This window comes from Eptesicus fuscus, chromosome 24, assembly GCF_027574615.1.
Source record: "Eptesicus fuscus isolate TK198812 chromosome 24, DD_ASM_mEF_20220401, whole genome shotgun sequence".
In the NCBI taxonomy this organism is placed as follows: domain Eukaryota; kingdom Metazoa; phylum Chordata; class Mammalia; order Chiroptera; family Vespertilionidae; genus Eptesicus; species Eptesicus fuscus.
In genome coordinates this window covers 5,244,370-5,267,917 of record NC_072496.1, presented here as the reverse complement: position 1 = coordinate 5,267,917, position 23,548 = coordinate 5,244,370, and the positions used below count along the sequence as shown (strand labels likewise).

Genomic DNA, 23,548 nt, shown 5'->3' with positions numbered 1-23,548 from the left:
TTTGTTTCAGATTTTAAGTAAACAAACAAACAGTATAAAGACAGTAAAGTCCCTTCCGGACTCCTTCCCACCCCCATTCCGGGTCCTCCCTCCCCCGAGCTGGACACTTTTCTGAAGTTGATGCCCATCCTTCTGTGATACTTTTTATTTTCATACTTTATTGTACATGTGTCCACAGCATGTATAGAGCTTTTCTATGACATTTTAAAAGATTTAAATACTATATTTTTATATTTCTTCAGGTTAAAAACATTGTCTCAGTCTATTTGTGTGTGTTTTGTTAATCCTCACCCAAGGATATTTCCCCATTGATTTTTAGAGAGAGTGGAAGGGAGAGGGAGAGACAGAGAAACATCGATGTGAGAGACACACATCGGTTTGTTGCCTCTTTCATGTGCCCCAACCAGGGCCAGGGAACCTGCAACCAAGGTGCGTGCCCTTGACCCTTCAGTCCTCAGGCCAACGCTTTATCCACTGAGCCAAACCGGCTAGAGCTTCAGTCTGTATTTTTACTGAGTATTATGCTTTTGAGATGTTGTCTCTGTTGATATGTCGTCTTAGTTCATTTTAACAGCTTCATGATACTCAGTTGTATGACTATATCATGTTCTGTATTGATGGTCATTTCAGCTGGCCTTGTTTTTTGCTGTTACTCACAGCGATGGCCTAGCATCTTCGTCTTTTGTCTCATTGTGTGCCATGTAGCTTTCCCGGGGTCTGTAGTAGAAATAAGACTGCGGCCCTTGGGGTTGCTATCCCAGCACCCCAAGGTGGTACGGATAACTCTGGAACGTGGTTGTGCATCGTTCTTGCTTGGTTTGTCACTGTTGCTCTGGACGGGGTTTCCGTGGAGGGACTCCTGGTCCACGGGTCATGCTGTCCTGCGGCTCCTGATAAATGTGGTCAGACACAGGGCTTTCTCAGTTCACAGCATCGCCAGCTTGCGGACTGTGTTTTCAGGTCTTTGCATATTAATTAGGTAGAAATTGTGACTCGTTTTCATTTGTGTTTCTTATTTCAATAACAGGGTGTAGCTATAGTTAGTGTATCTATCATTGGGAGCCTGACTGTTCTGCCAGCTGAGGCAGAAATAAAGAAAGAGGAAGGGAATGATTCTCGCTCAAACTTGTTTATTGTGAACTTCCTTTCAGTACTTGAAAGTGGCCAACAATACCAAAGAATTCGAAGACTGTGAGCAAGCCAGCAAACTGGGAGCAATTAACAGCACGCTGAGGTAAGTTTTGTTTTAGTATTAAAATTATTATGTTTATATCAGCAATCTCTCGTTTTTCTTGTGATGTAAAAACATCAACGTCTCAACTAATTTTTATTTTTTATATTTTTTGTTAATCCTCCCTCTCCCTTCCATTGATTTTTAGAGAGAGTGGAAGGGAGAGGGAGAGACAGACACATCGATGTGAGAGAGACACATCTGATTGGTTGCCTCCTGCACGCACCCTGACCAGGGCCGGGGAACCTGCAACCAAGGTAGGTGCCCTTGACCGGAACTGAACCCAGAACCCTTCAGTCCGGGGGCCGACGCTCTATCCACTGAGCCAAACCGGCCAGGGCTCAACTAACTTTTAAAGGAGGAAAGTATTCTTGATCCTAAAGAAAAATTTTAATGGAGAAAAGTAGAAAGGATAATATAATAAATACCTATATATCCTCCACTCCAAATGAATAAATATTAACATTTTCTACCTCTTGCAACTATTTTTAAGAAAAGAGAAATATCAAAGATATTAAAATCCCCCATTGCTAGCCTGCAATCCTGCTTTCTTTCTTTCCTTTCTTAAAGGTAACTCCTGTCATGCATTTTTGTATATCCAGGCCATGTTTTTGTTTTTATCACATATATACATATATGCACACACACACACATATATATGGTTCTGTGCAGACGATTTTATTTTTCCTTTTTGTAAATGACACAATGTTGTGTTTCACATTCTGCAAGTTTTCTTTTTATACCACACATTTTGCTTTCTAGTCCTATCCATGTTAAGCATAGAGATTTGTCTCGCTCTTTTGACGGATGAATAGTTTTCATGATGTAAATAGACCACATTTTACTTACTTATCCCCCTCCTGATGGGCGTGTAGGTTTCACATTTTTTACTTAGACAAACTGCTGCTTGAGCTTCCTTGGGGATGTTTTTTGATGCACGCTAGCAGTTAATATCCGTGGAAGTTAATATTGATCTGTTTTTCATGTAACTTCCATCATTCCTGCATGTGACCACTAACTGAATTTGTGACTCGTCTAACTAATAAAGAAGTGGCCTCAGGTTATCTGTTTTTAATTACACAAGAAAACAGTGTTGTCATTTTCAACTCCAAGTTTAATCCTCTTCTTTTTTATCCCTCCTTCCCTAGTAATCAGAGCAAAGAGGCTTTCATCGACTGGGCGAGATACGATGACTCACAGGATCACTTTTGTGAGCTTGATGGTAATAAAATCAACTCTTGTAATTAAGTTATTCTTCCTTTAACCTGTTTACAAGACATTGAAATCAATCAGAATGTCAGCAGTTACCGGTCTCTGATGCTGCATGTTGCTCTGTGGACCTTCTATCCATATGGCAGTTGTTGAGAGCCCGTGTCCCAGCCCCGTGCCCTCGGTGCATGACCCTCGCCTTCACAGCTGTCTCATCTTAGGACGTGTGGTTACTTCCTGTCTGAGGAGACGTCCCGGGGAGACGGAGCGACTTGCCCAAGGTTACACGGGAGCAAGAGGCCAAGATAGGGATCCCCCCCAGATCTGACTGAACCCAAAGCCTGTATTCTTTCCATGATGTACAGGGCTGTGAACATACTACACACATGTTCACGCTGGGACTTGCTGCAGGTCCCAGCAAGCCTTCCAATAGCAGGTGTGTGAAGTGGGCTTCCCCAGGGCCTCTCCCAGAACCCCCTGGAGAGAGGCAGAGACAGGCAGTCATGGCCGCTCCTCCTAACAGAAGGCAATTGAGGCGACTCTGAATCTTTTATCTGTAGGAGAAGACTCCCAAGAATTGTGTGGAGTAGGCTTAAGTCCTTCATTAGGCCTTTACCTTACGAGTCGCTTGGAGTGCCATGTCACTTAGCTAAAATCACTGGGTTAAAACAGATTCTAAAGAATCCACCCGGGTTGCTGGAACACACCCACACAGCCCTCTCCGCCGTTTGTGTTCTGTCGTCATGTGACGGAAGGTGATCCCTACAGATCAGATCGTAGCTTTTTAAATAATTCAGCGGCTTACGGTGAGCTGCTGTCCCTCCCTCTCGGTTTTCTTGTTTTGTAATTGTCTGTATGCATGGCTTGCTGCTTCCTTTACTTAAGGTTTCTGCTCAGATGTCCCCTCACCAAAGCCTGCTGCCACCCCCGTAAGACAGCAGCCACTGCCGCTCTGTCTCAGCGCCTGCTCCCCCGGCAGCTACAGGAGCGCCCGGCACGAGGCCAAGTTCACCTGCTCAGATCGGTCCGCCCAACCAGACTGCACCCCGAGGGCAGGCCCAGCTTCTGTTCACTCCCGTGGCCCCAGTGCCCAGGGCTGTCGCCCCAGTGCCCAGGGCAGCCGCTGGACATGGTCCGTGTGCAATGAGCCTTCGCTGGACGAAGCAGCTGGCTCATAAATAACCTACGTAATGGGATAGATTTTTTTACTTTTATATTTTCCCTCAAAACATGTTCATTAATAAGTTAACAATATGGTTTAACACAGTCGTTTTAAATCGGGCTGTGCTTTAAAGCTACGTGGGCGCTTCATACACTGTAGGCTCTCCTGAGTAAGGCCCGTTTCAACAGGGATAGAGTTGGTGATGGAGGGCTGTAGGCTCAATCCTGAGGATGGGAGGGAGAGAGGGAGGGGAAGAGAGAGGGGAGAGAGAGAGAAAGAGCAATGTGAGAGAGACACATGGATTGGTTGCCTCCCGCATACCAATGGGGCCAGGGGCAAACCTGCAACCCAGGTATGTGCCCTTGACCAGGAATCGAACCCTTGGTGCATGTGGGCTAACGCTCTAACCACTGAGCACACCGACCAGGGCAAATTAGTGACATTTTTTAAAAACGAGACCATTGTGGAAGTCTAGGAATGATGACATTTGAATCACAAAGTTATTGAGCCATTTACCTCGTAAGTCAGAAGTAGAGAGTAGCAGTATCTCTATTTTTAATCCAACGTATGCTAGCAAAATAGATGTTTCTGAGCATGTGTCTAGACAGGTATATACTTAGGGAAGAAATAAACGAAAGTATTAAAACAAGTGATGATTCTGCTAGGTCTTTCCGCCTGGGCGGTGACACTGAAAACACAACGAGGGCCTCTGAGGAGGCGAGGGCCCCGCGTGGCTGCCCAGAGGAGAGGAGGCGGGTCTCCCCTCTCGAGTCCAAGTTCTCCAGGTCCCGGGTCAAGTGCCGTCCCAAGTGTGCTCTCCCCTCGCCGGTCAGGCAGAGGGACTTGAAACGCGCAGCCGTCCTCGAGGCGCCTGGGCGTCCTGTTGGCTCTGGGATGCTGAATCCGAGATGGTGAGCCAGGACGGCTCAGGCCTTGTCTCTCCTTTAGACGAAAGGTCCCCGGCTGCCCAGTACGTGGACCTGCTGCTGAACCCCGAGCGCTACACGGGCTACAAAGGGCCGTCCGCCTGGAGGGTGTGGAACAGCATCTATGAAGAAAACTGCTTCAAGTAACCGAGGGGCGGCGGGGAGGGAGGGGGTGGACGGAGGGCGGGGAGGACAGAAAGGGTTTCTCATGACAAATCAAACCGTCTCACGTCTGAGTTTTGGGGGGTTTGTGTGCTTTTTTTCAGGCCTCGGTCTGTTTATCGTCCTTTAAACCCGCTGGCACCCAGCCGAGGTGGGTTTTTAAAACACATTTTCATGCTTTTAGAGGTTGTTTATAAAATGTCTCTATAACTAAACTCAATTTGAGAACGTTTTCAACTGTGTTATATTTTGCTTAATTTGAATGACCAGAAGTATATGAAGCGCTCAGAGTTAAGTCTCAGGATTTGAGCATGTTTTATTGAGCACCTGCTGTGTGCCAGACCCTACACCAGGAGCTCTATGGAAATGCGTTAGAGCCTGTGAGTCGTCATCTATCCGCAGATTCCCGAGGAGCCAAATAGTCGTGGAGCTGCTGGAGATGCGGTGGGAAGGAGCGTGCTCTACAGAAAAGACAGGGGGGAGCGGAGAAGCAGGAATAGGAAAGAGGGAGACAGAAGGCTGGGCGAGGGAGAAGGCCGCTCCATGAAGAATGAAGTTGCTCTTTAAAAAAAAGAAATATTTTTGTTGACTTCAGAGAGGAAGGGAGAGGGAGAGAGAGAGAAACAGAGAGAGAAACATCGATAGCCGCCTCTTGTACACCCACCACCGGGGACCAAGCCCGCAACCTGGGCATGTGCCCGGACCAGGAATCAAACCTGTGACCTCTTGGTGCATGGGGTCGACACCCAACCGCTGGGCCACACCAGCCGGGCAGGAGAAGCCGTTTAAGACTGGAAGTATTCCCTTACGGAAAGGACAGTGAGCAGGGAGCGTCCTGGGCGTGGTTTGTCTAGTTGTGAGCTCATCATCTAAACGAGCAATCTTTCTGATTGTTCTTAGTTGTTTTCTGATATTACCTGTTGTATGAAACGTGAAAATCTTGTACTTTTTGGCCTATATTCTTATTAAGAAGTTTCATTTGCAGGACAACTACACACTGACCAAGGTTCATGTATAATGGATAGTTTAACACACAGTGAAGTTCCATCCCATATTAAAATGAATAGGATTAGAATCGGAACTTTGTAAGGCATTTTCTAAAACCTTGTCTATTGTTTTCTCTTTCAGGAGAAGATGATGGTGAGTTAAACTTTCGTGGTTTTGTTTCAAGGAGAGGAAACGTTTTTAATCAAAAACATCATTTTTCCTCTAGTTCAAAAGAAAGTGTTATCTTACTTTTTTTCAGAAAATAGCTACCAATGAATGGTGACAAAAATGAGTATTTTTAATAATATAAAGTTATCCTATGTTTAAAAAAAGTACAAAGATCATTTCCCCTAAACGGTCAGCATAGCAACTGCAATCAGATTCCACCTGCTCCACTTCCTGGTTCTTGTAACCTACGGGTTACGTTCTGAGGAAGCGGAAGTTCTGATAGTTTGACCAGATAATGTGCTTGTGACTTAAGTATTTTCTAATTGACTTGGAAACTTACAGTCTCAGTTATCATGATAATACGTAATCTGATGAGCAATGCTGCTTTATCAACAGTGGGTTACTCCAGGTGGCTGAATGACTATCAGTCATAAAACACCCCCAATCTGCCAAAACACTTATTTTCAAATGAATAACTATTTTAGATCTACGTCCAAGGGCGCTGTGATGTGCAGGATAGAAAGATACACAACACGGGATGCCTTCCCCTGGGTGCCGACAGCACAGCAGGAAGGACGAGGAAGTCCTGCACATGCTCAGTGCAGACAGCGTGACAGCTCTTAGGGGTGGAGAAGTCGAGCTCACCGAGGGACGGGGAGAGCTGGGCCATAGATGGACGGCAGGTGCTGTGGGAGGGAAAGGCATGGACCAAGGAGTTGAGAAAGGAAAGATCAAGCGTGTTAGGGAGACCCTGTGAGTACTCCCTTTTTCGGGGGGAAATTAGGGAGATGATAGAAGCCAGATTATTGAGGACCTTGGGGGGCTAGACTTTCCTGTTAGCACTTGGGGTTTTTTGAATAAAAAAGAGAGATGATGAATGATTCTTAGTAAGAGGATGTTGGATGAGTGACTGTAGGAAGATGGAGTTTTGCAAAGTGAGTAGACGCTCAGAGGCCCGGGAATTTCCCGCCATCTAATTTATCCCGATTCCTGCTCAGCTGGTCTGTGTTGAGGTTCGCTTTTCTTAAAGTAAAATAAGGATCGGTCACTTCGGAAGGGCATCAACTCTTTCCATTTCATTCACTGCCATTTTGTTCTTCAGTAAACAACCGTGCTGGTCTAGAAATAGTCCTTCAGCATTAAAGTATCTCTTGAAGGGTAGTAGTCTTAAATAATTGAGGAGTCATACCTAGCTTTACTGAATCAGGAAAAATAGAATAATAATGAGATTTTTGTATTAATTATAACTCACTATTTTTTCTGGACTTTAAAAGGAGTGCTGTAGTTATCAAAAGCAAATTTAAAATTGTTAAACTCTCCCCTATGCTTATGGATGTTCATGTTTTCTAGTGAATAAGATTTATGTAACATTTTTACTGAAATGTTTTCTCAAAACTTTTACTAGTCAAAATATCATTTATAGGAACATTCTCCCAAACTTAAATTACCTTTAGGCTTTATTTTCTAGAATCATGTTCCTATTTTTCTACTTCACATGAAGTAGTGGACATTTCTAGAAATAGTCCTTAATCTGCCATAAAATATTTATAGACTTAATTTATTTGAATATATAAATGACTATTTAAAATATGTTAACCCAGTTCTCTGTGTGTGTGTGTGTGTGTTCTTTTTTCAAGGAGAATCGTTCTACACGTGGCTAGAAGGTAAACACGTCTGCGTTTTAAATGTATTGGGTTCTTGTAAGAAATGTATTGATTTATTGAATCTATTTTTGTAAGTTTTGGGATTCATTGCCTAGACAGCTTATTCTGAGTGTTGAAAAGAAAAGCACATGTTTTAGGTTATTATGTTGGGGAGGCAATTACGTGAAAATGTGGAGGCCCAAACCCAGCATCATGGGAATGCACAGGCACTGTCTCTGGTCCCCAGTCCGGCCGCTCTGCGTGGATGCTCGTTGCCTCGGATGCCCATCCCGACTCGGTCCCGTGACCGTCTGCAGGCCTGAGTCCACGCAGACCTTCCTGTGGAAGGAAGTACTTTTTCTCTATGAAACAGAGGGAAGGTCAGTTTGAATTCAGAAGTTTTTAAACCTGAATTCACATCTTGATACAGTCTGAACTTGTCTAGTTAAAGGATAAAGCAGTATAGATCCTGCCCTGGCCAGTTTGGCTCAGGGGATAGAGTGTTGGCCTGGGGACCAAAGGGTCCTGGGTTCGATTCTAGTCAGGGCATGTACCTTGGTTGCAGGCTCCTCCCCAGCCTGGGCCCTGGTCTGGGCATGTGCAGGAGGCACCCAGTCGATGTGTTTCTCTCACATCGATGTTTCTCTCTGTTTTTCTCTCTCTTCCTCCACTCTCTCTAAAAATCAATGGGAAAATATCCTCAGGTGAACATTAACAAAAAACAAAAACAAACAAAAAGCAGTATAGATCCCAATATACCAGATGCGTTTGCATTCTTATATTTTGTAATATTGAAAATACTAGAAATATAAAATATGAGTGGAAAGCTGACCCATTCTAGTGGGACAGATGGTTAAGCAGAACTAGAGAATCCAGGGCAGAGGGACTCCTAAGACGTGCGAAAGGCCTGGAGGGAGGAGAGGAACCAAACCCGTCTCTTCCTCATCGCTGCGTGGGTGAAAGGAGGAACCTCTCCAGGAAGGGCGAGGAGGAGGCTGCCCTTAAGCCGAAGCGGGACTTGATCGTTACGCTGGCTCTGGTTTAGCCTAACCCAGTGGTCGGCAAACCGCGGCTCATGAGCCACATGCATCTCTTTGGCCCCTTGAGTGTGGCTCTTCCACAAAATACCACTTCCCTGGGCGAGTCTATTTTGAAGAAGTGGCGTTAGAAGAAGTTTCAGTTTAAAAAATGTGGCTCTCCAAAGAAATGTCAATCGTTGTACTGTTGATATTTGGCTCTGTGGACTCATGAGTTTGCCGACCTCTGGCCTAAACCGTGAAGCAGCTGTGCTGTTGCCTTCTGGGTAACGTGGGGGCCTGCCACGTGCATCCATAGTGTTTGAGCCTCCAGCCGCCCTGCCTTGTTCTTGTTCTGCCTTCACTTATCATCCAGTTCACTCTGTTCGGAAGTCGGAACCTTATTTTCTCTTGAGAGAGTCTCGACCTCATTACTTCATACCATTTCTTGATTTATTCTTCATGTTCTTGAATCTTAACTTTAAAAATACGCCTCTGTACTGAGTCCTCAGTATTTCTGTTATCTAAATGGATGTGATATCTTTTTCAATATTTTTCTGAGCAGGTTTATGTCTGGAGAAAAGAGTCTTCTATAAGCTCATATCGGGACTTCATGCCAGCATCAATTTACATCTATGTGCGAATTACCTTCTGGAAGGTAATCATATTTTTATGTAGAAATTTGCCTTCTATCCGTGTGAAAACTGTTGGGGGAACATACACATTCTCTATTTTTTTAAAAATCTATTAGCCCTAGCTGGTTTGCTCAGTGGATAGAGCGTCGGTCTGTGGACTGAAGGGTCCCGGGTTTGATTCTAGTAAAGGGCACATGCCTGGGTTTTGGGCTCGACCCCCAGTCGGGGGCGTGCAGGAGGCAGCTGATCCATGATTCTCATCATTGATGTTTCTCTCTCTCTCCCTCTCCCTTCCTCTCTAAAAGCAGTAAAAATAATATATTAAAAATCTATCTATCCCTGACCGGTTTGGCTCAGTGGATAGAGCGTCAGCCTGCGGACTCAAGGGTCCCAGGTTCGATTCTGGTCAAGGGCATGTACCTTGGTTGCAGGCACATCCCCAGTAGGGGGTGTGCAGGAGGCAGCTGATCGATGTTTCTAACTTTCTATCCATCTCTCTTCCTCTCTGTAAAAAAATCAATAAAATATATTAAAAAAAAAATCTATCTATTAAAGTATATCATATATTGCTCTTTCTCTTTAGAAACCTGGGGAAAGCCTAGCTGGGGACCTAACATCAAAGAATTTAAACGCCGCTTTGACCCCGTGGAAACCAAGGGCGAGGGCCCGAGGCGGCTGAAGAATCTGTACTTCTTGTACCTCATCGAGCTGCGGGCCTTGTCCAAGGTGGCCCCGTACTTTGAGCGCTCGGTGGTCGATCTGTACACTGGCAGCGTGGACGATGACGCCGACACGAAGACCCTCCTCCTGAACATCTTCCAAGACACAAAGTGAGCCTCGCGTCCGGGCTGGGAGGCCCGCCCTGTGTCTAACGAGGCGGCGCCTGAAGGACACACACACACACACACACACACACACACACACGGACACACGGACACACATGGGGACACACACACACATACACGCACAGGGACACACACATACGGGGACACACACACACACACAGGGACACACACACGGGGACACACGCACACACAGGGACACACACACGGGGACACACACACAGGGACACACACACGGGGACACACACACACACGAATACACACACACAGGGACACACACACACACACACACACAGGGACACACACACACACACACACACACACAGGGACACACACACACTCGGGCCTCGGGAGGTTCTTTAGCAGAAGGAGTTGGAAGCCAGACAAGGAGGGCCAGGACAACAGTCTGACGTTTTTTCTGAAAATGTTACCTGAAGATGGTCTAACAATGCGTCATTGCACTTTCATACTTGAGAATAGGCTATGTTTTTAAATATAACTTTAAGTTTTATGTAGCAACATTTAATGCTACTTCAATGTTCTTTCTACCCATTTTGTATTCCAGTTGCTATTGAAGTTCAGGTGAGATCATGTTAGATACCTGTGTATGTTAGATATCAATCGATACTTAAGGGAACATTATTAGCCTTACCTTCTAAGAATTTAACCTTTTAAAAAAGAAAATCTGGGTCTAAAACGAGTTTACCAGTTAAGATGAGCATGGAACAATGTTGGCTTAAGAAGTGCTGAACATAAATTATGATTAACTTTTAAAAGATGCTGTAAAATATGAAGAGAGGGATATACATTGTTCACATAAATTGTTTTCATTAATTTTTTAGATTATTTTTATCATAAAACCTCTTTAAAACATTACAAACTTATGCATGATGAAGCTGGCTTTAGTCTTAGGGAGTAGTGTACATGAGAACCGCCGGCCGCTCTCCTAAGCCTGACACGTAAGTTAGGATTGTAAGTGCCCGTGAGAGTTCTACCGGGGCTCTAGTACCCGGCGCTGGAATAGTTCGCCTGCCACGTACAGCCCTGCATTTTGTATGTCCCCAGGTCCTTTCCCATGCACTTCGACGAGAAATCCATGTTCTCCGGTGACAAGAAGGGGGCCAAGTCGCTGAAGGTAACGCTTGCTGGCTGGGGCACTGGTTGTGCTTTAGTCCTGGTCCCCCACTCGCCCGTTCGCTCTCCTCGCTGGTGATGCGATTTGCTGTGAGCGATGCCATAGCCCTGCCCACACTTCCTCCCCAGTCCTTCCTCGCAGCCCCTGCTGGGCGCGTCCCAGCCATCACCGGACCAGGCGGGCACCTTGCAATGTCTTTAAAGGGCAGTATTCTGAGAGTTTCCTTACTTTAAAATCACAGTGTGTGTGTGGTTCTGATGCATCTTTGAAAACAGCATGAGCTGTAACCCACTTGGGAGGCAAGAAATAGTTTATTTTTCTAAAGTGTATTTTATGGAATGTCCCAGTTTCATAAACTGTGTTTTGCCCTGATAGAGTAGCATAAGAGGCAGAAAGTGCCTGTCACCCTGTGAGGCCAGAGGAGACTGTATTTTAGGGACGTTAGGAAGCCTCACATGCGGAGGTCTGTTTCCCTTTGCTTACAGGACGTCCATGAAGGAACACACTGCCCGTCACAGTATAAAGGTGTTTGATTGGCTGGCAAATAGCAGTACGTGCAATGCCCAAGTTCAGACAGCTCCAAAACTGAAACACGCTTCTTGTGTTTGGTGCGAGTTAGTTAGCAAACCTGGTCCGATGTAAGAATACTTCGAGTCTTTTAAAAAAAATTCTGCTGTGTGTAAATATTCTTGCATGTTTGTGTAACTGTTCTTACAGACACATTAATGGGTGTGGTTACAGGGTGTTGCCCCACATTCTGGTGGAGTGTTTCATAATAGATAGTGGGTGCACGGTATTTCTAAAGTCTGAAAACTTTTGAAACACCTTTGGCCCCGAGCTATTTCAGATGTGGCTGTACATGAACGAATAAATTAGCATTGAGTGGTTCTCTAGTGCCAGAGTTTCTTGGTGTTTCTGAAATGAAATGATTTAGCCACAACTCTATTTTAGTTTTGGAAATTTGTTTTCTGCTATACAGTTTCAAATAATTTTCTCCTTCATTGTTGAAAAACAACTCATCCTATATAATAAAAGCCTCATATGCAAATCAACTGAACGACCGGTGAAACAGCCGGTCACTATGATGCACACTGACCACCAGGGGGCAGACGCTCAATGCAGGAGCTGCCCCAGCCCCCAGTCTGCGGGACCCAGGCCGGCCAAGGCGGGTGCCAGCAGGGGGCCCTTCTCCCTGCCCCGATCGCCCCGCTGGTCGGTCACCCCGCAGGTCAGCCTGATGGCAGGCCGGGCCTAGGGACCCTACCCGCACACGAACTTCATGCATCGGGCCTCTAGTTCACTAATAAACTTTAAAACCTTTACTTCTTATCATTCCGACTAACACAGTTTCCTGTTAAATGTCTGATTAGAATGCACATGTTTTCTGCACGTTAGGAGGAATTCCGGCTGCATTTCAAGAACATCTCTCGCATAATGGACTGCGTTGGGTGTGACAAGTGCAGACTGTGGGGGAAGCTGCAGGTTTGTGTGTTGCCTTCTGTTTGAAACTATTGCTAACCTTACATTTTCCCACGAGGAGTTGAAACTTTTTATTAAAATGCCGTGGCTTTTATGTGTGTGTGTAAGGATGTCTTTCCTGTTATTTTATGTTAGTGGTTTCGTTTTAATGTGTCTGTTTCTATTGGTAGAATCTCAGATTCATTTCTGAAGTTGGGGGTTATAAATAGAGTACATTAGTATTTCATATACCCATATCATAGGTAAATATCTATATATATATATATAAAAGCCTAATATGCAAATTGTCCCCTCAGGAATTTGATGGGGAGTTTGATCACTCACTATGATGTGCGCTGACCACCAGGGGGCGGTGCAGGACGAAGGAAAGTCCAGCTGGCAGATGGCAGCCAGGGAAGGAAGGCCCTGGCTGTCAGCTGGAAGGCCCTGATCGGCCTTAATTGCCAGCCAGGCCTAGGGACCCTACCCATGCATGAATTTTGTGCACCAGGCCTCTAGTAATTATATAAAAAGACTTATTCATGAAGTTTGGTCACTGAATCTGTTTCAGTGATGAAAAGAAGGTCACCTCGTCACAAAATAGAGAAGTTCTGCCAAGCAGGCTCATTTCTCTCCACATTCTGCCTAAAAAGGATTGATATTTGTGGGTTTTTTTAAACAAAGATGACAAGTCAGAAAATCAGTCGACAGAATTTTTCTAATGGCAGCTACACAGAAATCAGAATCTTTCTTCTTTCTCTCTAGTGTTTATAACTAAGAAATTACTGAGTGTAGGTCTCGCTAATACTTTTTAAGTTGCGAGTGACTAGGGCCTGTAAAGAAGGGTTTCGAGATTACTTACTGAACATGGTAATCCTACCGTGACACTTAGGTTAAAAAAGGCATGTCAGTGATGTGGAATGGAGGGTATGCGTTAAGTTACTCAGCACATAAACTTACACGTGCACATCTTCGGGGAAGTAGAGACTGTACTTTGTGTAGTTGGATAAATTGCGGAAGTAAATGAGGTTCATGTGCATTTTCTGACTCAGCCCGTCGCCGAGTTTTCCTTTAAACCTTAAGTAGTTACAATATGAATGGATGGTCTGTTTCTCTCTCTTCTTCAGACTCAGGGTTTGGGAACTGCCCTGAAGATACTGTTCTCCGAGAAGGAAATCCAGAAGCTCCCGGAGAACAGCCCCTCGAAAGGCTTCCAGCTCACTCGGCAGGAAATAGTCGCTCTTTTAAACGCTTTTGGGAGGTAAGGACTGCCCGCGCCTCTGCTGACCCTCAGCGCTCACTCCGCTCAGCTGGTCGGCTTTGCTCGGTTCACGGACCAAGAGAAAACCTTACTGTCATACCTGTGCTCACCAGCCAGCTCCCCACCGCTCTCAGCATCTGTGTTGGCCCGGGATCCCCCGTTTGCCTTCTCAAGTGGGTGGGAGGACGCTCTCCCCTAAGAGCACCCTCGTTGGCTGAGCGTCACTTGTTCAAGAACAAGAATGGGGACCGAGGGCTTGGTTGAGAGGTGAGGAAAGACAGAGATGAAACCTTCCACTGCTCTTCTTTCTTTTGTTTTCAATCCTCACCTGAGGATATGCTTATTGATTTTTAGAGAGAAAGAAAGGGGGGAGAGAGAGAGAGAAAGAAACATCAATTGGTTGCCTTCCGTACACGCCCCGACCGGGGATTGAACTCCCACCCCAGTATGTGGGACGACATTGCAACCAACTGAGCCACACCGGCTGCTCCTGTTTCTTAAACCGAGGAGGCATTTTTCTCTTGCTCATTCTCATCCCGCTACTTCTGTATTCAGATAGATATTTTGCTTTTTGTTGATATCACAGATGGTTTCCAAATTAAATTGAATTTGCCTACAGAGTTACATGCAACACCAGCCTACTGAGGAATACAGAGCAGGGCCAGCTGAGTCAGAGAAAATAATACTGAGCTGCCCTGGGGAAAAATGCAAAAAAGTCAAGAATTAAAAAAAAAAAAAAAATAGGGAACCAAGTGATACAGGGATTATTTCTTATGTTTTCTTAACATGCATTTTTAAGTTAAATTAAAAATAAGTTAGTTGCCCCTTCCCCATCTTAGTGGCAAAGTTTCCCCATGTTGCCTCCCTGCATTTAAAGATGGCGTGTAAGCAGAGGTTTCAAACAAGGTAGACACAGAATGTCCCTCGGTAATTGACATTTCATGGAAAATTCAGTCCACCCACTTATGGGGCCTGTAGTAAGATAAAACAGGAGAAACTGAGTTAAATTTAAATTATTCAAAATTAAATGTAAGTGAAAAATATTTTAAATAATTTAAACATTTTCAGTCCAAATAAAAGTAACCCGAGAAAGAAGAAACTGCCACCTTCCCACTGTGGTTCTACCTGAGAGCCTGCTATTACCTCTGATGTTCTCTAGAGGGCGCCAGACTCAGAGCCAGGGCTGCTCTGGCAAATCGATAGAAAGAAAACATTCGATTTTTATTGCATCCACCTTGAATTGTACAGAAGGATAGCTGAGCTTATAGATTTATTTTGTGATTCCCATTCCAGAGTCTTACTGCATTCATTCATTCATTGTTGATTAGGCACCAGGCACATGGAATCTTCGCCCTTAAAGATGGTGGAGCTACAGTACAAAACAAACTGGTGTGTTTGGGGGGCAATGAGAAAAGAGCGGGTATTTGGAGAGAAATGTGCAAAATGAACTTACAGACTAAATATAAAAGCCTTAAGGTTCTTTATTGTAATAAATTACAATCATATCACGTTCCCATCATGAATCTATTGATGATAAGAAGCAGCTGGCTTCCTTGGCCCCTTCTAAGCCAAGACCGAAGGGCCATAGCTCTGTGTTTCATTAATATTTAATAAGGAATCACAGCGTACTTTTTTATTTTTTATTTTTAAATTTCTTTATTGATTAAGGTGTCACATATTTGTCCTCATCCCCCCATTCCCATCCCCCCCCCTCCCCACGCATGCCCCAACCCCCTGTTGAACTTAACCGTTGGATAGGCTCATATGCATGCACACAAGTCCTTTGGTTGAACTCTCCCCCTCCCCCAACCCTCCCCTATCCTCCCTCTGAGGCCCGATAGTCCGATCGATGCCTCCTTGCTTCTGGTTCTGTTCTTGTTCCTCAGTCTATGTTGTTCATCATTTCCCCTAGATGAGCGAGATCATATGTCACTAGATATATACTTATGAGAACTGAATGTGAGACTAGCAATAATAGTTATGCTGACAGGCAGATGGATCAGTCTGTAGTGAGTTTCTTTCTGGACCAACAGTTCTTTTGAGACCCAATTTCAATGTCCACCAGTTCCTTATGTGTACATGTCAGCACTGACCCCTCAGCTCTGGATGGTGGACAAATGGTGGTAACGGAGGTCCGACTCCCTCTGGTTTGGTCTCGGCCGGACCCAGGGGCACGGCTTCACCCGGACTAAGGGGCACGTGGCCTCACCTGGATCTAGGGACACATGGTCTCACCCGTACCCAGGGACGCTTGGGCTCTCCCAGACCCAGGGGCACGTGGCCTCACCCGGGCCTAGGTGCACGAGGCCCCACCCGGATCCAGGGACACATGGTCTCACCCGTACCCAGGGACGCTTGGGCTCTCCCAGACCCAGGGGCACGTGGCCTCACCCGGGCCTAGGTGTACGAGGCCTCGCCCGGATCCAGGGACACATGGTCTCGCCCGGACCCAGGGACGACAGCGTACTTATTTTAAAATAGAAGCTTCAGTGTTCAGTGTTGAATACATCCTTTTAGTTTGGATTTTGCTTTAATAATAGCCCATATACAATGTCAACCATTTGAAATGTGCACACATCATATTAGCGGTGCTAAAAGGCTTTTTTTTCCCCTCCTACAGGCTTTCTACCAGCATCAGAGAATTACAGAATTTTAAAGTCTTATTGCAACACAGTAGGTAATAAAGGCTTTTCTATGTCTAGTCAGACATAAAGTGACTGTGAGGCCTTGACCTCTTGGACATTCAGCAGAAAGAGACTAACCCTCCGGGACTTCAAGAATCTGAGCTCTTAAGGAGAAACGCAAATGTTCACTTGAATATTTATGATTCTTAATAGACTGTCAATTAGAGGTATTTATAAATGAAGTATATACTTTTAAAACATGGAAGTTATGCTAATTCCGTGGTTAATTTTGTTTCCATCTGTTGGATATTCTGCTGTGCTGTTCGTTTGGACTTGGTTTTGTTCTTACTCCGTTATGCTTCATTTCCAGTTGTCAGACCTAAACGACTGTGTCCACCTGGTGACACTGTGAGCTGCCTGTGATGGGAAGGCGCGGCCGGGAGCGTTAGGGCTGGTCTCGGTGTGGGGCTGACGGGGGACCGCAGTGCCCGGCCGGCCTCGCTCCGTGTCTGTCACCTTCTAGCATGTGGGAGTGTCCGTGTGATGAGTGGCCTTGTAAGTGTCTAGTTTCAGAAGTCCCTGCAGAGTCCCCAGGGCTTCCACTTCGTTGGTTCTTGTTTAAGGTTTTAGTTGCTGTTGTAGTTTGTTTGGTCTGCAGGCCCTGCTTCGGTGAAGGTAAGTACTGCCCCAGCCAGGCCCTGAGTGGAGGGCTGGCCCCGGGGCGTCTTCACTCAGAACCCAGACACCAGTTCCTTTGATTTTGTGTTTCTTTGTTTCTACTCCAATTTTAGAAATTGTCATTTACTCAAAAAAAAAAAAAAAAACCCCAGAACCCACAACAATTGCATAAATATTTAGCATTTTCTATCTTGATAGAATTTGAGTGGAAGTTCATGGATTTAAATGCCAGTTTAAAACATTACGTGCACAAAACTCTTTTCCACGAAAGGGAGCATCTTTAGGGGTTTTCCTTTAGACACAATCTATGCAATCCTCTCAGGCTGATTCCTCGGGTGCGATGGCTAAGCAGGTGCGCCAGCTCCAGCCTCTGGGCTGCCTCGCTCCCCACTCGCTCTCTGTAGTTCATGGCAGGCCAGCGGCACTTCGGGTGATCTGTACCAACAGACGGCTCACTGGCCCTACGCAGGCATTGCTAAACCCGGGATCTAGATACCCTTAACGCTGGAAATGCTGATTCTTCTAAAGGTGTTAGGAGATAGAATGTGGGAAGGTGGCGTCTGTGTGGAAGGAGGGAGGGGACACCTTCAGTCTGGTGTGAAGTCTTAAGTGCCCTTACACCCATGGCTGCTGGGCCCGAGTCAGAGCCGTGGCCACTGAGCTAGTTGGCTCCCCCGCTTTTAAAAGGACTTAGTCACCCTTGGAGGGAGGGGAGGGGTGTGGGGGGCTGAAGGGCTCACTGCTAATTCTCTTCTGACCCGATTTCTAACCGATGTAGACCTGGGCTTTGTGGGTGATGGTGATGTTTTTGTTCAGTCGAATGGACAGGCTGGCCGGATCGGAGCCTCCTCCACTTTTCCTTCATTTTTAGGGGTGCAGGTGTCGTGTGGCGGGCGAGGGGACCTTGAGGTAAACTGGTTTACACGTGATAATATGGCAGGTAAATTATATCGCGAAGAATTCCTCTTAGTGCTCATTCGGAATTTAAGAAAATGTGAAAGTTTTGCACTTTGTTTATTTTTACTGTAAGCTTAAAAATCTTTTTGGTGGTGTGACTTCCTCGTTCCCGCAGCTGAAGACAAAGCCTATTATTTAAACTCGATTTCCTGCAGAATCCTCGGTCATTTCCATGTATTGCTTTTTTCCTGTACTTTGATTCGCTTCAACCTTAGGCAACAATTGTACATTAGAGTGAGTTCTAGGCGATTCAGGTCTGGTTGGGGTCAAAGCTCTTTTCAAAGTTTAAACTGATGTTTTTTCACTGCCGAGAAAAATAAACAAATGAAGTCTATTTAAGCTGAAATTCATCTGCTTCCCTTATTTGACCATCCATCAGTTTGTGGGGCATCTTTGTGTCTGTTTCTTAAGTGGTTCATGTGCTGTACGAATCTGTTTTGTGAGCCTGGTGGTTGGAGGTCGTGTGATATGAGCTGTTTTTCCAGGTCACGTGCCTTTGTTGGGAAGGGACATAGGATACTGGCTGCTTTGTACATGCTTGGCTGGTTGCACCTCATGGCGTGGTGTCTTTGTCTTGTCACCTGTTTGAGACCCGCACTTGACCATAGAAGGACAGAAATGGTGGTCCAGCGGATGAAGCCAGAAGATGCAGACAGGAAGGACCCCTCCTCCCGTGGCAGAGCCTGTGTTTCCTTAAGTGGCGTCGCTGTGAGTTAGAAACGCTCTCCGTTATAACCGGTCAAGTTTGCACATTCCTCCTGTGGTGACTCGTAGCCTCCGAGGAGGATCAGACAGACGAGGAGTCGCTTTCAGTGTTGAAGCCTGATGACGAGAACCTTTTGACGTGTTCACATGAGAATGTCTGGCCCTCCGTGGTCTCTGCGCGTGTTGAAACTGTGCCATGTTTTCCAGCCACCCTCGGTGCTGTGTACGTGAGCGAGGACAGCCCCTGGCCCTCAGCGCCGCCTCCGCTGGACACTGGGATCAGCTCGCAGGAAAGCTCTCGGCAGTCTGTGAGCACAAGCACCTGCAGAAACCATAGCTTTCACCCCATACGGGGTGGCGGTGTCATGGAAACCGTTTGCTAAAGCAGCACAGCACACACGCAGTTGTATGTGCGCCCTATTCTCGGGAATATCTGCAGGAACGGAATTGCAAATCGTGTGTGTTGTACCCACTGTTCAGTAGGAATGTGAATTAAACGTTTCTACTATCTTTCCTTCTTGCTTCCCCTTTTATTTAGTTACTAGTGGCCCAGTGCACGGATTCCTGCACACTGAAAGGAAATTAATTAGAAGAAATATTTTAATATCACTATTCACCCTTACTCTATAATAGAAGTGTCAACCAAATTCACGATCGACAATGACAGATCAAAACAGATGCGTGCGATTGGCGCCAGCAAGAACTTTATATGTATCGTGCATGCTCGAGTCAACGTTTATTTTTAAATTGCCAGTGCACGTCATATGTACCGGTCAGTCGGTCGGTTGGACAGACGTACATACATACGGTCAGTCACTTAGCCTTTTATATATATAGATTTATTTACTTACTAGAGGCCCAGTGCATGACATTCGTGCACTTGGGGGTGGGGAGGTCCCTCAGCCCATCCTGTGCCCTCTCACAGTCCAGGAGCCCCCAGGGGATGTCTGACTGATGGCTTAGGCCCGCTGCCCGCAGGGAGCAGGCCTAAGCCGGCAGTCGACATCCTTAGCGCTGCTGCGGAGATGGGAGAGGCTCCCGCCACTGTGCTCGCCAGCAGTGAGCCCGGCTTCTGGCTGAGCGGTGCTCCTCCTGTGGGAGCACACTGACCACAAGCGGGCAGCTCCTGCATTGAGCGTCTGCCCCTGGTGGTCAGTGCGCGTCATAGCGACCGGTCATTCTGCCGTTCGGTCGATTTGCATATTAGCCTTTTATTATATAGGATTTATTTAGTGTTAATCCTCACCCAAGGATTTTTTCCATAGATTTTTAGGGAGAGTGGAAGAGAGAGGGAAAGACAGAAACATTGATGTGGGAGAAACACATTTGTGCCTCCTGCACAAGCCCCGACCAGGGCCTGGGCTGGGGAGGGGCCTGCAACCGAGGTACCTGCCCTTGACAGGAATCAAACCCAGGGACCCTTCAGTCACAGGCTGACGCTGTGTCCACTGAGCCAAACCAGCAGGGCGTTTTCCCCCTTTTAAACACTCCTCTTTTGAGAGGAGCGTTTGATTATAAGTTGTGGAGAAGGGAGAAAACCCTGAGCAGTCGGGTGGTTCCTTTTGATGGGACGGGGCCCTGCCTGAGGGCTTTGCGCAGGCCGTCACCTCAGTCCTAAGGACGGACCCCGGGGAAGGGCGGCTAGGACACGCGTCCGCAGTCCAGGCGGAGGGGCGCGGACTGGAAACCAGGGAGCCTGCCTGGAGCCTCCTCCCAGAACGCGCGGCATCCGTGACCTCACGAGTGGGCTCAGGACCACCCCCCCCCCCCCCCGAGAACTGGGGACCTGCAGCATCTTTAGAATTGTACCGAGTCCCAGGCTTTTTAAATAGACGAGTTTTATTTAATGTTTTGAACAGGTAAATACATTCACGTGGTTCAAAATCCGAAACAGAAAAGCTCTGCAGTGGAGTGGAGTGTCTGTCCCTCCTCCCCGCCCCCACGGAGGCCGCTGGCCTTGCGCAGGGTCCCAGGCACACGGCGGGAGGTACAGACACACGGTTTACACAGAGTGGCGGCCCATACGTGCTGTTCGCTTTTCTCACGTAATTTTTCTTGGCAGCTCCCCGGTATCACTAGATAGCTCTCTCTTCGTCTGTTGTGTGTGTGTGTGTGTGTGTGTATATTTTTTTAGTGACTGCCTGATATTCCATTATAGGAACATGCAATCATTTAATCAACCCCCTGCGAGCCATCATGTGGATCATTACCAGACCTCGCGTGGGTGTCATTTCACACGTATGTAATCACGCAGTTGTAGAATTCTGGGGTGAAAGACCGTATGCGTTGGTACGTGCGAAAGGTTTTAGAAGGTTGCCCTTCGTTAGGGTCCGTCACCCATTCGCATTCCCACGTGTCATTCAGACCATGCCCGCCTACCCACCTCACAACACAGATGTCAGCGGAATCTCCGTGTTGACAGATGCGAAATGACACGCCCGAGTCTGTCTGTGGTTTTATTTGTAAGTAAGGTGACTGCTTCTGGCGTCTGAGCCGCCTGCGTTTCCTCCTCCTCTGCCTCTGGCCCACTCTTAGCCTGTCCCTGAGTTTCCAGGCGTCTTTTGTTGGGACGTGGCTGATGGTGGCTTGGCCACGTGACATTTCATAGTGGTTTCTGGACTTGGAGTCATGCTAAGGTCCCAAGCGGAATCTTCATTCCTCAGCAGTCATGTCCCTGTATTTTCTTCTAGAACTTTTATGGTTTAGTGTGTGTGTGTGTGTGTGTGTGTGTGTGTTAACCTAAATTTTTACTCCTTTCGAGTGTATTCTGGCCTAAGGTATAAGTTACGGATGCAGCCGAGTTCTTTCCAGATGACTGCCCGGTTATTCTGCATCGTTTATCGAAGTCTGTCTTCCCCCCCCTTTCCTACCCAATTTTGTATTGGCAGGTTTTGTGGTTTTGTCTTAAAGATCTCTAACGCTCAAGCGTCAGGACCCCCAGAAACTGGCTGTGGCCCGGCCAGCACGGCTCAGTGGTTGAGTGTCGACCTATGAACCAGGAGGTCAGGGTTCAATTCCCAGTCAGGGCACATGCCCAGCTAGTGGGCTCCATCCCCAGTGTGGGGCGTGCAGGAGGCAGCAGATGCATGATTTTTCTCTCACCATTAATATTTTCTGTCTCTCTCCCTCTCCCTTCCACTCTGAAATCCATAAAAAGGTATTAATAATAAAAAACCAAAACAGGTCATTCGGGTACCTGAGAACAGTAATCGCCATTCCTCGCCTCCTCTGAGCCTTTAGTATCTGAGTCGCTCTGATGCTGGACTTAGCAGCACATGTAAATGAGGAAACTTAACCTCCCTCTCCATCCAGATCTGCCACACGCCACAGGGTGAACATGACCACCCACTGCAGGCGGAAACTAGCTTGATAGCTCTTCGCATCCTGGCTGCGCTTATACCTCTTGTGCTTCAGCGTCACCTTTTTAAAGGGGGGAGACGAGAAAATGAGGCCCTTTCTATCCTTTCCAGTAAAAAATAATAGTTCATATGAATACTAGCAGCTTTATCACCAAAAGAGATTATGGCTTTTTTACCAAATAATGTTGGGCATTTCCATTTTCCTGCCAGTAATAACAGAATAATCAAGTGTTTATATATCATAGGATGAGTATAATCATTATAGGATCTTAGTGATATTTTTATCACTGTGCTTTTATTTATTTATTTTTTGGTGGTCAAGTATAGATGGTTTACTTATTTGGGGTTAAATATCACTGTGTTGTGTTTTTTGTTTTTTTTAAAAAAAAAAACACATCTGCCATTGCCCAGGCCAGTAGCTCGTTTGGGGCATCGTCCTAGTGAGCCAGGGTTGCGGGTTCGATCCCAGGAATCAACCAGTGAATGCATGAATGGGGCCGTTTCCTGGAAGGGGGCGGTGTTACAGCTGCAGAATATCCACATATCACATACATGTATATGACATGTCACACATATAAATATATCTTGGGAGTTCTGGAATGGCACTTGCGGTTGGAGGACCAGTATTTCACACCGTGTTTCACTTACACGAGAGACGACGTAGAAGCAGTTGTCTGGAGCGTGTCCCTTGCGTGACCGAGAGGCGGCGTGAGAGCCGGTATCGAGGGCTTCTCCCACCCGCAGCACGAAGCACGCGGCTTCCACAGGCACTTCCTGAGCGCCTTAAAAATAAAGGGCGCTGCCCGGCCGGCGTGGCTCAGCGGTTGAGCATCAACCTAGGAACCAGGAGGTCACGGGTTCGATTCCCGGTCTGGGCACAGGCCCGGGTTGAGGGCTCGATCCCCAGTGTGGGGCGTGCAGGAGGCAGTCGATCCATGATTCCCTCTCATCATTGATGTTTCTCTCTCTCTCCGTCTCCTGTCCTCTCTGAAACCAATACAAATATATTTCACATAAAATAAAGGGCACTTTTAAATACGGTTGGAAATGGAAGGAACCCTGTTTGGGGCTCCAGTCGTGTGGCCCCCGGGCCGGGTGTTTATTACTGATCCCCCAAGACCCTCTCCTTGTTCCTTCAATGTCATGGGCGGTCAGTGGGCTGGGAGAGGCGCCTTCCCGCTGCCGTCCCGAGGTAACGAGTGGACATCACAGGTCACTGGGCGGAAACACGAGGCCACATCTCTGAACCCAGCAGAGGAGTCAACTCTGTCCACCTTCTTCCCATGATCCTGTGGGTGCAGACGTTAGCGCCCTCCTGAGAAGGAATCCCAAACCCCGGGCAACGCTGAGATTCTTGGAGGGATCCCTCCCTGGGCCTTGACGGCCTCTA

At 46.6% G+C, this 23,548-nt stretch overlaps 1 protein-coding gene across 4 annotated transcripts in view; it reads left to right on the top strand.

Moving 5' to 3' along the window:
• ERO1B (endoplasmic reticulum oxidoreductase 1 beta) overlaps positions 1-19,313 on the top strand; it is a 28,167-nt gene extending 8,854 nt beyond the window's left edge. Inside the window, exons 5-17 of one of the 4 annotated variants that reach the window (XR_008555364.1) lie at positions 1,152-1,234; positions 2,380-2,453; positions 4,551-4,671; positions 4,795-4,841; positions 5,819-5,830; positions 7,483-7,509; positions 9,070-9,162; positions 9,723-9,969; positions 11,047-11,116; positions 12,512-12,598; positions 13,702-13,835; positions 16,456-16,686; positions 19,007-19,094. Coding sequence is in view for 3 of the 4 variants with exons in the window: in XM_054713114.1 (XP_054569089.1) it covers positions 1,152-1,234; positions 2,380-2,453; positions 4,551-4,671; positions 4,795-4,841; positions 5,819-5,830; positions 7,483-7,509; positions 9,070-9,162; positions 9,723-9,969; positions 11,047-11,116; positions 12,512-12,598; positions 13,702-13,835; positions 16,456-16,512; positions 19,007-19,136 (1,182 nt within the window). In the remaining variant the exon portion in view is untranslated. Of the gene's footprint in view, positions 1-1,151; positions 1,235-2,379; positions 2,454-4,550; positions 4,672-4,794; positions 4,842-5,818; positions 5,831-7,482; positions 7,510-9,069; positions 9,163-9,722; positions 9,970-11,046; positions 11,117-12,511; positions 12,599-13,701; positions 13,836-16,455; positions 16,687-19,006 lie in introns of all 4 variants that reach the window. The other 3 variants (XM_054713114.1, XM_054713117.1, XM_054713116.1) reach the window with 3 other exon arrangements.
• The last annotated feature ends 4,235 nt before the right edge of the window (positions 19,314-23,548 follow it).